General features: G+C 37.6%; 2 protein-coding genes across 4 annotated transcripts; both read right to left on the reverse strand.

Moving 5' to 3' along the window:
* Positions 1-882: 882 nt before the first annotated feature.
* On the reverse strand, positions 883-4,406 carry LOC117914567 (putative TrmH family tRNA/rRNA methyltransferase). 2 transcript variants are annotated; one of them, XM_034829935.1, is made up of 4 exons: positions 3,897-4,406; positions 3,694-3,795; positions 3,451-3,517; positions 883-1,401 (listed from the first exon to the last, which is right to left on the reverse strand). In XM_034829935.1, the coding sequence occupies exons 1-4, from the start codon at positions 4,101-4,103 to the stop codon at positions 1,184-1,186; spliced, it is 594 nt and encodes a 197-aa protein (XP_034685826.1). In that variant the 5' UTR covers positions 4,104-4,406; the 3' UTR covers positions 883-1,183. The 2 variants fall into 2 exon arrangements, with proteins under 2 accessions (XP_034685826.1, XP_034685825.1); XM_034829934.1 differs by having other exon boundaries at positions 3,451-3,577.
* A 138-nt stretch (positions 4,407-4,544) lies between these two features.
* Positions 4,545-15,410, reverse strand: LOC117914566 (pyruvate, phosphate dikinase, chloroplastic). 2 transcript variants are annotated; one of them, XM_034829932.1, is made up of 21 exons: positions 15,306-15,410; positions 14,849-15,132; positions 14,108-14,164; positions 13,191-13,424; positions 12,859-12,996; positions 12,446-12,608; positions 12,071-12,306; positions 11,814-11,942; positions 11,416-11,595; positions 10,872-11,009; positions 8,486-8,650; positions 8,244-8,405; positions 8,057-8,146; positions 7,460-7,598; positions 7,071-7,248; positions 6,455-6,584; positions 5,987-6,115; positions 5,589-5,726; positions 5,394-5,471; positions 4,916-5,007; positions 4,545-4,826 (listed from the first exon to the last, which is right to left on the reverse strand). In XM_034829932.1, exons 2-21 carry the CDS (start codon positions 15,104-15,106, stop codon positions 4,784-4,786), a joined length of 2,877 nt encoding a protein of 958 aa, XP_034685823.1. In that variant the 5' UTR covers positions 15,107-15,132; positions 15,306-15,410; the 3' UTR covers positions 4,545-4,783. The 2 variants fall into 2 exon arrangements, with proteins under 2 accessions (XP_034685823.1, XP_034685824.1); XM_034829933.1 differs by lacking the exons at positions 14,849-15,132; positions 15,306-15,410 and adding an exon at positions 14,445-14,565.
* Between the last annotated feature and the right edge of the window lie 357 nt (positions 15,411-15,767).

Raw genomic sequence — 15,767 nt, forward strand, 5'->3', positions numbered from 1 at the left:
AGGTGTATGGATGAAGGTAGTTTTCTCTATTATTCAGATGTTCTACTTGTAAACGCATTGGATTTTTAAGTAGATATGTATTAGTTAGTTTTGGTGGTCCCTCAGATCAGAACAAAGAGATAGCTTTTCCTTTACTTTCCCTTGGATGCTTGATCAGCTAAGCATAAGCAAAAGTCAAAAAAGTAGAGGAAGATAGGAAGAAACTCTAAATAATAATTATGGTGAGGCAACAATGAGACAAGAATACACAATAATACATTGAAGAATAAGACAAACCGATTTTGCGAAAAGGGGAGGAAGATACGACGTCATTTCTTGCAAGAGGGGCCAACTGACAAGTATTAGATACCAACACCTGGACTTGGTGAGCAGTTCCCAGACTAATATTGATCATTGACGTGCATCAATCAATCTGCCTGGCCATCTGGGTGACATGTCTATACCTCAGCGTATCCCATTCCAGCTATTATGCTGCAAGTCAGAAAGAAATTCTTTGTTTCAGAAAATGATGTGTAGGGTATAATCTGATGATTGCGGAACTTGAGATAGACAAACTGACAGAGTGTGAGAGCCAGAAGGGGGAAACTGCATCTATTGACTATTAGAATTGACTCCTAGTCGACTGCACAGGGGTTTGCATCATTTAAATCAAAATATTGTTCCGAGCAGTCTTCAGAACTCGTTCATCATCCACCTCCTGCACTGAAAACAATTTTATCCTGTGCAAACTGAGCACGGAACATTCTATCCTGGTCAATGTGATCCTTGACCTGAAAACAACAATCAGTAGAGAGTCTAAATTCCTACTTAAGAAATAAATGATGGATGAAAAACACGTTTTAGATTGAGAGAGAGAGAGAGAGAGAGAGAGAGAGAGAGAGGTGAAGATACACAAATTTTCCATTAATTCCTTTTAAAATTTCTCAGATACAAAAAATAACGTATTGATGATTATAATCATCATAATGTAAAAGACTAATTAATCAAAATTGATACAAATTTATAACGTTTTCTGTAGGGCACAATAAAGGATTTAGATTCCTAGTAGGCTAACTTGCAACATATGTCCAACAACAATGGACATTTCTCACTTCTCCTGTATAAGTCATACAGCTGATAAGGAATTGATGCCTATGATGCTGAAGCTCTATATCCTGGAAAAAACAGCATATCTATGATTCCCTTAATCACCAAACAGTGCATCCAGAAGATTAGAAGGTGATTCTCCACTTCCACTCTCATCAAAAAATCCATTAGAAGCATTTTGTCTTCTAATTTTTCGCTCCTCAATGATAGAATCTGCTGTTTCTGTGCAGTAATTACGTCTCATTTGTTGTGCAGGTCTCTCAGCCACAACAAACTTGTTTCCATCACGAATTCTCTCAGAAAAACCTGCCCAAACTGAAACAAACAATCTGTGAGAGATTTAACAAATAAATTACTTAAATCGATTAAAAAAATACATTCTCATTCTTTTTTATGCTAATGTTAAAAAATGGTAAGCAAAAATACAAGTTACAATGGACCATTGTGTGATCAGATAGGCGCTCATTTTGATTGCTACATCAGGACCCAGACCATAAAAATCTTTCTTGCTTTTAGGGTACATATTTTTAAAGGGCATTTCTTTCCTTTACATCCTTTTAACCCATGGATGAGGACCTCCTTTAATTTGGTGGTATATTGGTGATTTAGAAACTTTAAAACACTTTCCAGTTAGGCGTAAAGTAAAAAAATGAAATTAAGTGCAAAAAGTCTTTAATTGATTCAACAGCAATGGAATACACAAGCAGTTGCAGGCTTACACAACTATTCACATTAGGGTTTGTTGATCAAAAAATAATTACTCTCTTTAAATGGTTGGGGGCTTCTTTTGTAGTATGCCCATAACACACCAGGGCAAATGTTTTCTGGGAACTTCCAATGGGACTTACGCCTACCAAGTCTGTAAAACAACAATATTGATTTTTTTTTAAAATAATCAGTTATTAAGTTGTTTTTGGATAAAGTTTAAATAAGTGGCTTGACTGAAACATTTTTAGCCTATTTGTAGAGAAGCAAGCTTTGGGTCAAATGGTACTGAACCTGATCCATCACAAACTCCAGCCACATTAATGTTTTGCATGCAAGGCACAAAGGGTATAATATGCTTATGAGTTCAAGTTCTTCAAACAAATCCAGACGAGAAAAGGTACAGGCAGGGCAACTTTATTAAGAACGTGCATTGAGCCAATGTACTTGTTAAAACTTATGACAAACAATGTTCTATTATCTTCCATCAATAATACAATAAGAGGAAATTAAAGGGAATATTAATTAAAACCTAACTAGCTTGAATAAAGACATGGGACATGGGCTATATATATCAGGGGTATCTAATATGGATAGCCATAAAAAATTAGGACACCAACATGACAAAAACACCACAATATATTAAAATAATACTCACACTGTATAAAAAAAAACGTTTAATCTTGATTCATTCATCAAAATTTCTATAGAAGGGAAGTTCAGAAAATAAAGCTTATACAGTAATGCCATACATGCTAGCCATATTACTTATTCTTTTGATAGGTAAAAAAGAGTGTGTATATATATATATATTAGATAAAGAGCAACTGAAGGTAAACAATAATTATACATCCACCGCCAAAACGGCATAAAGAGAAAAAAAAGAGTATATATTTAAATACACCTAAAAGGAGGCGCACCAAAGTACATATGATGTATACAATACCCGTCTAGGCTATTGTATGCTAGCCACCTAACCATATTACTAGTCTCTAATTATAGCTTTTTCTTTAATACTATTAACTTTCAATCCTGTTTATAACCATATATATGCACTTTAGTGAAACCAAGGACATCGATAAGAGTAGGAAGACAAGAGAGCATTTTGACCAAAAACAGAATGAGGGAAAGGAGAAAGAAAAAAATTAGGAAGAAATTCAACTTCTCTCATTTGGTTTAGGGAAAATAAAATATAATGAAAATACTTTAAACAACCTTTCTTGTTTTCTTTTCGCTCATCCTTCCCCCCCACACCATCTGCATCCAGGACAGAAACATCACAAACAAATTGGAGAAATATCTCCTACTAAAGTAGTAAAGTTCAAAAAAAAAACAAAAAACAAAAAAAAACAAAAAACCTTGCAACTGACCCAAAAAAATGACTCAGGCAATAACAATCATAACCATATACAATTAAAAATGCTCACTAACACTTGTATAGAGCAGGAAAGGACACTAGCAAACCCAAAAGCAAGGCGTAAGCAACAATGATCATCACTATGATACAATTAAACAATACGCCCACAAGCACTGGTATAGAGCAGAGAAAGACCCTTGCAACTGACCCAAAAATAGGCTTAGGCAACAACAATCATGACTCTTATACAATTAAACGATGGCCACATGCACTCATAAAGATAGTAAATGCTAAATCAGTACCTCCGAAATGATGCAGGACAATGGAAGCTGCTACAGTAACATTCAAGGATGCAGTGCCGCCCCCATACTGCGGAATATAAACAAAAAAGTCACATATTTCACACTCCTTCACTGAAAGACCAGTTCCCTACAAAACAAAGATAGAGCAATGCATGCAATCAAATTCAATAAACTCTCAAGAGCTTTACTATATTTAACCTTTAGCAGCCGAAAATTGATAAACAAACATATGATGAATAATACCTCATTGCCAAGAAGGAACGCTGTGCTCCTCTTGAAAGGGTGTTGATTCACAGCCACCGCGTTGTCAGTGATCTCCACGCCACAAATATCGCAATCTTTTTCCTGAAATTGAATTGAGCTGAAACTTAGGAAGTTGGTAATGGAACCCTAAAATTGAGCAGCAGCAGCAGCGGGAGGGGGAGGAGGAGGGGGAGGAAGAGTACTTTGAGGAAGTGGCGAGCGTCGAGGAGGGAGTGAAAGTGGCGAAAGAGAAGGTGCGAAGTGGAGCCATGGCTTCCAAAGGAGTTGAAGTCCCTGCGGCCCACCAGTATGAGTTCCGATACACCCAACGCCGAGGCGCTTCGTGCCAGGGTACCTACATTATGCCTTTTGGCTATGTTATGTACCACCACGTAGCTCTCCACCACCATTAGATTCTCCGCAAGACACAGAAAGAAAATCAGTTGTTTATACCTGGTGTCTCTTCCCTCTTCGATTCGAATCAATCAGGGGTTTTAGGGTTTCAGGATCTCAGGGAAGAATCAAACAAGGACGACGTCGTTTTAACGTCTGCCTAATGTCTCCCAGCGGCTGCGGCTGAGGTGGACTATTTATTAAGGTAAAAATAAGAACGACGTCGTTTTGCTTTTGCCTCACCACAACAAAGGCAGTATCAAGTGAATATGTTTGAAGTTAAACGACGTCGTTTAATACCTTAATATTTTCTCATTTTTTGAGACTCAATGGGTACTAGATACGAAGTAATTAAACCCGAATTCATGGCTGAGGATCTACTTGAACATAGTACGAACTCATGAGTGGATCAACAACAACAGAATCATGACTGGGTTTTTTTTATTTCACAGATTTATTTTCACATTGCATATAATTGATCAAAAATAAAGACACAAGAAAGCTTCCATGGTATCATTTACAAAGCAGAAAGTCTGATCCCCTCTTCTCCACATTCTGTAGTACCCAGGCATTCCCTCTTCTTTTTGTCGTTTCACTTCAGATATCTGGTGAAGTCTGATTATTCTATTAACAGGAAACCTTATTTATTTACAAGCTGCACAAAGTTGTAAAGGCTTGCCCCGCTCATGGAATCTCCTTATGCAGCAACTTGAGCTGCTGCTAGCCTAGCAATAGGAACCCTGCCAAACAAAATTTGAAATTCTGAATTTAATCCAATGTCTGTCCGTATATTTTGTTATATATCATTCAGAATGCAAAGCAACCCAACCTGAAGGGAGAACAAGAAACATAGTCTAATCCAGCCTCGGCAAAAAATGCAACAGAGGAAGGCTCCCCACCATGCTCCCCGCATATTCCAACCTGTTTGACATCCTCGGTTAGGACCAGTGTTCCAATGAACTGTTAACCAACAGCTAGACTATAAGAATCCACTCCCTCCCATGTACATATCGTCCACTATGGGTCTAAAGGTGACCCTCAAGACTTTAAAAAGGCCAAACAAATTTTCACACCAGAGTCGGGGATTGGCTCCGATGTGGGATATCATATAGGCTAGTCTGCCTCAGTGTTGATGAGAGGCACCATCTTTTACCCATTTAAGTTGTGGGTAATTGCCGTTGTGGAAGCTTGGCAGTGATCCAGCTGGCAACATTGAATTTTACAAACCAACCTATTATTAATCTAAAGAAGGGCCTGAGTTCTATAGCATATTTCACCAGGTGGGTACTATACAAATTACCACTTACCTTCAAGCTAGGCCTAGCTGCACGGCCTCTTTCTGTGGCCATCTTGATGAGTTGGCCTACACCTTTTTGATCAAGTACCTGCCAGGAATGAATGTGAAATATTACCGCCTACCATAAGCAGTTTCAATCACTTTCCCCCATTTATTTGAAAACTTCTATTACTAATTTCAGGAATAGTTATAGGGTTTAACTAACCTCAAATGGATCATGTTGGATAATGCCTTCGGATAGGTATATTGGGAGAAACTTGCCAACATCATCTCTACTGTACCCAAAGGTCATTTGTGTGAGGTCATTAGTCCCAAAGGAGAAGAATTCTGCTTCCTTCGCAATCTATTATTGTCAAATGATGATTATGAGAGCATGAATCAGCAAAAAGCTTAACATATAACTCGAGTTGTACTTAATTCACATAAAAAAAAAAAAAAAAAATTGCTTATAATGCTTTGCAAAGTGAGAATACAAATTTAATGTTTATTTACAAAAGGTCCATGCATAGGTTCAGAGTAGATTTAAATGAAGATATACAGAACAAGAAGGGAACAATTTCTTTGAATATACAAACAATAAGGGGACAATTCATTTGAGCATACCTCATCTGCAACCAGAGCAGCCCTAGGAATCTCAATCATGGTTCCCACCTTATAGCTCAAGGTCAACCCCATCTCAGAAAACACACGTTTTGCAACACTACGTATTAAACTCGCTTGGTGTCCTAGTTCCTGCCACTCAAAAATGTCAAGTTTCTGAAGAATGCACTTCTGAGTGTTTTACGAGACGAAGATCAGTAAAGAAACTAGAACTGCATTTTGTTGGACGCAGTGGCCTTGTGTTATTGCTTAAAGAGACAAGTAGGCTTTAAAAGAAAGATAAAGAATAAAGCAAGAGCAAGGCAGGGTTAGATGCAGAACAAATAGCACTTTTGTCTCTCAAGAAAGCCCCAAGTGCCAGGTACTTGAAATCAGCTGGCATCTTCTATCTCATTCAGAAAAATATATTATTGAACAAGACCTGAAAATGGGAAACGGGTAATGAGAAAAAAGGAAGAAAAAGACTCATGCCTGAGGTGTTCCAACAAGGGGAACCATGATCTCTGGAAAAACTTTAACACCCTGGCTGCTCATAGAGACAGCAGCCTGAAAGATTGCTCGGGCCTGCATTTCAGTTAGTTCCGGGTATGATACCCCTAACCTGTTGACACATCAATGAAAATCATCCATGAACGATGATTAGAATATCTCTTGGATTGTTTAATTCAATATCATAGACCAATTTGAATAGATGCATGCAGTGATTCCACGATGACAGCTATCTCATACCTTCTCATTCGTCAGCAATATTCCAATTGCTTTCACCCAGAGAAAGCATTTAAATAGTCTTATTATTTTATATGGGACTTCCAGTCAAAATAACATGAAATTCAATGCATGATGCTCTTGATTAAGCAATATATGCTGCAGCTAGGGGGTAATAATGTTTCTGTTTGTTTCAACCATTATTGACTAAAACCCTGAGGAAATTAAGAAGCCAGTACGATGTAATGTAGGAAGCTACCGATAAAATGATCTTATATCTAAAAACATAACCAGAAATAATCACAAGAATTGCATTTTGCAAAATGCTTCCATAAAAAATTAGACAGGAAAAAATATATATATCTTAAGATGAGCATTGAACCTGCAGCCTCGGAAACCAAGCATGGGATTTACTTCTGATAATTTCTCAATCCTTGAGAAAACTTCATCTTCAGTCATGCCTGTCTCTGCAGTTAATTCACCAACAATATGGTCTAGGTCACCTTCTGGAAGGAATTCATGTAGTGGAGGGTCCAGCAGTCTGATTGTCACAGGTAGACCTGAAGTTCCAATAATTAGGTTAATATAGCTAGAAAAGAATCCAGAAAATCAATTATAAAACCTTAATGCGTTCTACGCTCCCTACAAACTACGCTACTGTCCTATCAGTTTCACATTGGTCTGATGATGTTACAACTATACCCTTTTTTCATAAACATAACAAATATTATATTTGACTCAACAATGCTGTTCATTAGAACAGAGAAGTACCATCCATTGCACGGAATATGCCTTCAAAGTCAGATCTTTGATAAGGCAATAAGAGGTCTAAAGCTGCCTTCCTCTGTTGATGTGTAGCTGCCATTATCATCTTTCTCACTGCCTTTATCCTCTCATCTGAAGCAAAGAACTGAGAAAACCAACAAAAGAAGCACAATTAAGGAGTTACAATACTAGTGTGTAGCCTTGATCCCAGGCATACTGAATATATACTCAGATAAATGCACAAAAAACTTCAGGAAAGCAGGCCAATTTGACCTACATAGCATCACAACAAAGAAAGAAAAATGGCAGTATAATCTGGTTTCCAAGCAAAGCTTGAGGAAAACAGATAAAACTCATTTATGGACCTAACTAAGCATAATAACCTGTTAATTTCCATGGAACATCTGGTAAACCCATAAATAAAGAAGAGCACAGGTCCTTGAAAGTATTCAGCATCTAGAACTTCTGTTATATGATAATCCCTCAGAATGCATACGGAAATATAGAAGAAAATTCTTTACATTGTCCATTGCTCTTAGGAGTTAAATAATAGCAATAAGAAGTTTAAGAATGCTGATGACAAATATAATTAAGAAAAGTTACCATGTGTTCTGTCCTACAAAGTCCAATTCCTTGGGCACCATTATTTCTTGCTGTTAGAGCATCATCAGGTGTATCAGCATTCGCCATAACCTAGCATGGCGTCATATTATTAAACCAGTTTAGAGAATTCTGGGGAAAAAAAATACTATTATAACACAAAACCTTTAATACTTAGATGGAACAGTACCTTGAGATGCCTTATCTGATCAGCCCAAGACATGAAGGTCTCCAAATCACCGCTCAGAGCCGGTGGAGCAAGTGCCTGTTTTCCCAAGATCACTTCACCTGTAGACCCATTGAGTGAAATCCAGTCGTCTTCTTTGATCACTTTGTCTCCAACTACAACTACCTGTATTATTGATAAAATAACCCACCCATCTTTATGTAGAGCAACTATTGTGCTTTGAAAACAGAGAAATAAAAGTCTACCTTCTCAGTGTCATTTACACGGATGTCAGAGCAGCCAGAAACACAACACTTTCCCCACCCACGGGCTACAACAGCTGCATGAGATGTCATGCCACCCCTGGCTGTCAAGATCCCTACAGCAGCATGCATGCCCCCAATATCCTCTGGGCTGGTCTCTGTCCTTACCTTCAATGACACAATATCAAGAAAATTCTCAACACTGAGTTGGGAAAGGAAATTCTATATGATATTTTGTGACTTCTAGCTAGATCGAATACTATGTGAGATTTTTGAGTACTAATTTTTGGGCTAGCCCATACAATGGGTTCCAGCCCATGACAGCATTTCCTTTTAGACGCCCACATTTTTTTACCGCTTTGGTGGCTGTTTTTGTAGCCCGTTTTGGACAGCAGCTAGGGCTGTTTGCAAGTAAGGCAGCTGTGTGGCAGTTTTGTGGGTGATCGTGGAAAAGTGAAGAGGAGAAAAAGGAGAGGGAAAAAGGAAATCCAGGGGGCTGTTTTCTGGCCATTTCCACAGCTCAAGTGAGTTGATCTATGAAGATGAAGGTGAAGCTTTGTGCAAGATTCCTTCAACTTCAACATTTGTGAAAACCCTTTTGTGGTATATTCTCTCCAATCTCTTTTCTTTCCTTGTGTTTATGAGAGGAGGGGTATCCATCTCAAGGGTTGGAGTATCTCCGCTAGTTTCCAGGACTTGTATCCCAATTTTATTTTGGTTGAAATTGAAGAAAGCTTGATAGCGGCGTTTCACCTCCTGTTGGAGGATTTTTCCATTCTAAAAATTTGGTGTTCCTTGTTTTGATCCATTTTGCCTGCTTATATTGGAATATTGCATTGGTGTTTGCGTTGGGTTACTTCTTGTATGGGTTGAATCGGAGCATTGTTTGGGTTTATAAAGGGAATACTGCATTGTGTCCTAGCTTGGGTCTCGTAATCTATACATGTGGTATCAGAGCTTGTGTTGCTTGTGATAGAAGGGTTTTCTAACACAATGATTAAGCTTACAAATACTAATTGGTTGATTTGGAAACCGAAAATGGAAGACATCCTTTATTGTAAAAATTTATTAGAACCAGATTAGCTTGAGAGTTCTAGACCGAAAGATATGGATGATGATGCTTGGAAAAGGCTACATAAAAAGGCTATTGCACACATTAGACAATGGTTAGATGATCGTGTTTTTCATCATATGTTTAATGAAACAATTGCTCGTGAATAATGAAAGAAATTAGAGGTCAGATATGAGCAAAAGACTGCAACAAATAAAGTTTCTTAATTACGAAGCTTGTTAATGAAGTTTAAAGATGGTGGTTCGGTTGTTGATCATCTGAATGAATTTGATGTTGTGAATCAGTTGGCCACAATGAAGATGGTTCTTGATGATGAATTGCAAGCCTTGTTGATCTTGGGTCCATTACCAAATAGTTGGAAAACCTTGGTTGTTACGGTCAGTAATTCTGCTTGTGGAGGTGTGTTGTCAACAAGTCAAGTTACAAGTAGCATGTTTACCGAAGAAACAAAGAGAAAAACTACTAATATAGACAGTATACAGGCCCTCATCACAGAAAACAGAGGAAGAAGCAAAAAAGCAGAGTACAGAAGTGTCACGATTAGTCTAGGGGAGGGTCCAAATCCAAAGAGAACTAAGTGCTTTCATTGTAGCAAAGAAGGCCATATGAAAAAGAACTGTGGTGTTTGGAAAAGTGAACAGAATGGGGCAAACTCAAAAAAATCAAGATGATAAAAACACCACAAACACAGCATCTGAGAGTAATGAAGTCTGGGTATTGCAGTTGATGAATGTCTGCATGTTGGAGACTATGCAGTTGACTAGATTGTAGACACTGCAGCCTCCTACCATGCTACTTCTCAAATAGTTATTTTTTTACTAGAGAGATGGAGACTTAGGCACAATCAAAATGGAAAAATTCAAGCCACTCCAAGATTATACGACTAGTATTAGAGAATGTGTAATTATGACGGTTTTCTATTGGAATGTCATATAGAACCAGTTATATTCTAGATAAGAAAAAGGAGCTTAATCAAAATAGTAGACTAACTACATGAATGACCTTGATATAGGAATGAAATCCTATAAATAATTCAAACTAGAAGATATGCATTACTATAAAACTAACATAATTAAAAACCTTCACCAGTACTAAAGGGTAACACAGAGTTTCATGTTTGAAAGTTGTGATAGGATTGTGTCCTCAGATCGCTTAACTACAGTCTACTCATATTGTTCACGTGTACAGCCAGGTCATATATGGTTCCAGTATACCACATAGAGAACTGAAGGATAAAACTATGATCAATATAAACCAACTTAAAAAGGAAAAGAAAAGGGGGGAGAGGAGGGGAAAATGAGATCAAAATGAGCGTACCAAGATGACACTCTTTCCTTGTGCATGCCATGCTTCAGCATCCTCAGCACTGAACACAACCTGCCCTACAGCCGCTCCAGGAGATGCCGGTAGCCCTGTGGCAACTACCTTTTCTTTGTATGTAGCTGGAGCCTCAAACTAATGCAACAAACTTAATGAAATTAGCAAAAGATTTTACACATACAAGTGTGTAAGTGTTGTGCTCATGCCTACTCGCTATACCTTCAGAGAACAGGATTATTTTTATATATAAAATGAAGTGGAAATGACACAATAAAACACAGAATTGTTAACATATAAACGAGAAAACTATTGCCCTTGACACTCTTGAATAATAAAATAAAATGCTTGGATAACCATAAGAAGTTCAGTATCTTGTGGTCTGGTCATTCCATACATAAACTAACCACAAAATGGTTAGTTTCTCAGTTGCTCTGAAGACAAATTACCTATCAATCCGAAGCTCATATAGTATACCCTTATTACTACATCTGTGTTTTCTATTATAGCCTGTAGAAATTAACTTCCCAGTGGAAATACATACTTGTGGATGGAGAAGTTGGTCGAGGTGCTGTGGCTCTACCATCTTGATGGCAGTGCGAGTATCAATAAGCCCTTCATTGACCAAATCCACGGCAATCTTCACTGCCCCTTTACCAGTCCGCTTTCCAGACCGGCACTGCAACATCCATAGCCTATTTTCTTGAACAGTGAATTCGATATCCTGTATTTGGAAACCACAATAAGTTCATGCACAGTCACACATATGGCAAAAAGCAAGAAAAGAATCCAATACTCTGTAAATGAATTAGTATGCTACACTTCACTAATACAGTGAAATGGAGAGAACAAAAAAATATTACAACCAATAAAAGCTTAGGAAAGGAAGAAGCCATGAATTAGTGGAAGAACCATTTTCCACATTAAGAATGAACCCTTTACCATCATGTCTTTGTAATGTCGCTCTAGAATTTCGCAGTTCTCCACAAGCTCCTTGTAGGCTTCAGGCATGCAATTTTTCATGGTGTCTAAATCCTCTGGTGTTCTAATTCCAGCAACTACATCCTCTCCCTGTTCAAATTTGTTTGGGTAAGTGACCCATAACAATCATAATAATAGACTAGAAAATCATATGCATTACAAAGAGATGTTGGGGGGCATATGGTTAGAAACATAAAGATGAGATTAGTATTTATGACCTGAGCATTGAGCAAAAACTCCCCATACAGCTTCTTTTCACCGGTGCTTGGATTTCTAGTGAATAGAACACCAGTACCCGAAGTATTTCCCATGTTCCCAAACACCATGCACTGAATGTTCACTGCAGTCCCCTTTAACCCAGTTATCTGGTTGATGCTCCGATATTTAATTGCCCTTGGACTGTCCCAAGAATCAAAAACAGCTTTGACTGCTAACTCTAATTGCTTTTTTGGATCTGCCAATGGATAGAAGTAAAATAGGGTTAGTCTAAAATCCAGTATACACATCTCAAATATTGGGATTGAATACGATAGTAGTGGTTGAGGAAAAATGGCAAATACAAGCAAATTAGTTGCTGGCAAAATAGGTAGTACCCGAAGGAAACCTTTCACCCTTAGCTTCAAGGTAGACATTCTTATACATTTCCACCAGCTCTTTGAGATGTGCAGCTGTCAGATCAGTATCACTATTAACTCCTTTGGTGTCCTTCAATTTTGCTAACTTCTCCTCAAATGATGAATGTGGAATGCCCATTACCTCCAATTAACGGTGGAAAGTTATTAATAAATTGAGGAACAAAAAAGGGTAGCAGGATGGTTTTGCATCAGTATTAAAATATGAATCTATTGCATTTATTTGGGAAAAGCAGTTTAGCTAGGTAGCTCAAGGCTAAGAATTTTGTGGAACAAATAATCACAGCAAAATTAATAAGTAGAGAATTAAAAAAACTGAGCAAAGTGACATTTCTCAATCAACAAAACAAGCTGCATTAATAAGAAATACTTACAACATCTCCAAACATGTCTAGAAATCGTCTGTATGAGTCATAAGCAAAGCGCTCTCCACTTTTTGCAGCTAAACCAGCAACTACTTCATCGTTTAGTCCAAGGTTGAGGACAGTGTCCATCATTCCAGGCATGGAAACCTGACATAAGAAAGAAAAACTATTGGTATCTCCCACAAAAAAGACCATGGCAACATATTCCCTTGCTTATAGCTTCAATAAGCCTTATAACTAAATAAAAAACAATCAGAGAAGTATTCATTGTCCGGGCCTATCTAGAATATATAGTTAACATTGTTTCCCACCAATAGACCCCATGACAAGAGAACTCTTACCGCAGCACCAGAGCGAACAGAGAGGAGGAGGGGCTTGGAAGGGTCACCAAGGAAAGCTCCCATATCCTTCTCCACACTCTCCAACCCTTCTAATATCTCCTCCCACAGGCCCTCTGGTAGTTTCTTCCCATTCTGCTGATACTCCTGGCATGCTTCCGTTGATATGGTGAGACCAGGCGGCACAGATAACCCAATGCTCGCCATCTCTGCAAGGTTGGCTCCTTTCCCTCCCAACTACATTGTACCATGCATAGGTTAATTCACAAAATAATCTGTCTTCACAAATTTCTCCAACTTAGGTGGTGTTTGTTTTTTTGGCTTTTTACTTAAAACAATTTAGTTTTAGAATTTAGGTTGTTTATTTTTCTACTTTTTCATGACTTATTATAAACTTTTTACTAAATATAAAAAGTCAAAATATGTAACTTTTTCTAAATAAAAAAAATAACATATTGTTTTTTTTTTTACTTTTTAATACTTAATAGAAATAAAATACTACAAAAACAAACAACCTAATATTTAATACTATTAAGTATTAAGGTTTTATTTAGAATTAAGTAAAAAAAACAAACACCACCGTAGTGTGACAATTATTTTAATAGAAATAATCCAAAAATTGATGGCATATGAAGTAATCATAACAAAATTTCAGGTTAAACCAAATTAATTTGATTCGATAATATTGCCTAACAATCGAATTAGCTCCAATAATTGTTGGATCTTAATAAAACCATAAAAGAGAAAGGCATATTTGTTATAGAATCATTAAAAAGGAAAATCTCAAGTTAAACAAAATTAGCTTGAGTTGGGATGCCAACATAATATTGCCCAACACTTCAATTCAAATCAGCTCTAATTATGACAAATCTAGGTGGTAAAAAGCTCAAAATTGATGTCAAAAAATGAAGATGGCTTACCAAGGACTTCATGCCCTTGTTGCCCTCACTCCTTCCTTTGCCAAAAGTGAATACCCGCTGAGTAAACAAGTGTAGGACAAGAGATGAGAAGACATACTATAACACTGAAAATGTAAAAAATAAAAATAAAGGAATTTATCCACGAAACTGATCATTTTCCTATCATAAAACATGAAAATATCATACAAACTCATCATCTTCCATAAGTGTTTTGAGACTACATATTACAGATTCAGCTGGTCACTCTTACTGATCAAAGGAGTATACAAAAATCAATAGCTTTTTTCCAATTCAAGATGCTAAGAAGTAACACAACCCACTGTTAGCACCGAAATACCTGAGACGCCATCGTTGGTATAGAGTGATCCCTCTCTCTCTCTCCCTAGCTGGTAAATTCTCTGAACAAAGCACTCTAATTCATACAACTTATAAAAATCCCAAGACTCACGAGCTTTTATAGACTTTTTGTCTCTTAGACACCTGAAAGTCCTATTGTTTCTCTTCCTATCCATCTCCGTTTTATGTTTGAGATTCAGATTAGCATGTATGAAAATGTTGACTATGCCACGTAAACAAAAGTAAAATAAGAAAAATTTGATATCAGCAAGGAAAGTAAATTTTTTTTTAAATTGACACGCGTACTTCATATGCCACGTGGCAAAAAGCTAAATCTATGGCCCACTCAGCGCCACGTTTCATCAACAGTAAGAGGATTGGATGAAATCACGAGGGGAGCGTTACCTTCTTAGTGGTGGGAGTAGTGTCTGAGACCGGCGTGAGGATGGCTTGCGCTCGGGATAGGCTTCCCAGCGGCGGCTCCCGCCTTTTGGGCTTGAACGCGCTGCTTGAGTCCTGACAGCGAGTGAGCCGAACTCGACGACCACACCGGCTCAACCGGAGCGAGGGAGGACGATTGTCTCGGAGAAGATCAATCTGATTAACGTACTTGCCATTGAAGAGCGTCTGAGAATGAACATCTGAACTGCTCCTCATCATCATTCCCTTCACTGCCGTCGTTATCTCCACTGAAAATAATTCAATTTTGAAAAACAGAGAAAAATCAAAATCCAGCTCATTTCAGCTCAAAATCTCTCTCTGAAGACGCCAAAACAAATATTAAAAGCATAACGATGAACGAATGGAGGCTACGATTTTGCATTTGAAGTCACAAAATTGGAAATTCTGCAAAATTGCGTACCTCGAGTGGTTGCAGAAGAGAGTGAAGAGATCGAAGAAAACGAAAAATGGCGGTTGGAGTTTTTTCTTTTATTTATTTATTTATTTATTTATTTATTTATTTTGGTATTTTGTGTGAAATAATTTGTGGAAAGATTTTGAATCTTTGATGAGGGCGTGAGTGGACGAAATTACGGTTATGGCGCCAGAGAAACTGATTTGGTTGGAATGATGTGAACTGCCCGTATTGCCCTTCTGGATCTTTATGTAATTGATGTACGGTTACACGTGTCGGTGAAATCAAGTGACATGTCATGGCAGGGGATGGGATATTTGTGTACTTTCAGGCGGATCCAGAGGATGGGGCTGGCTCGTGGCACACAAACCAATAGACCCAAATAATTTGCATTTTGGACTTTTAATTTGCGTCACAAATATTCAATCATTATTATATGCTTTTGCAGACAAAATAAATAAATAAATT

Source organism: Vitis riparia, chromosome 5, assembly GCF_004353265.1.
Source record: "Vitis riparia cultivar Riparia Gloire de Montpellier isolate 1030 chromosome 5, EGFV_Vit.rip_1.0, whole genome shotgun sequence".
In the NCBI taxonomy this organism is placed as follows: domain Eukaryota; kingdom Viridiplantae; phylum Streptophyta; class Magnoliopsida; order Vitales; family Vitaceae; genus Vitis; species Vitis riparia.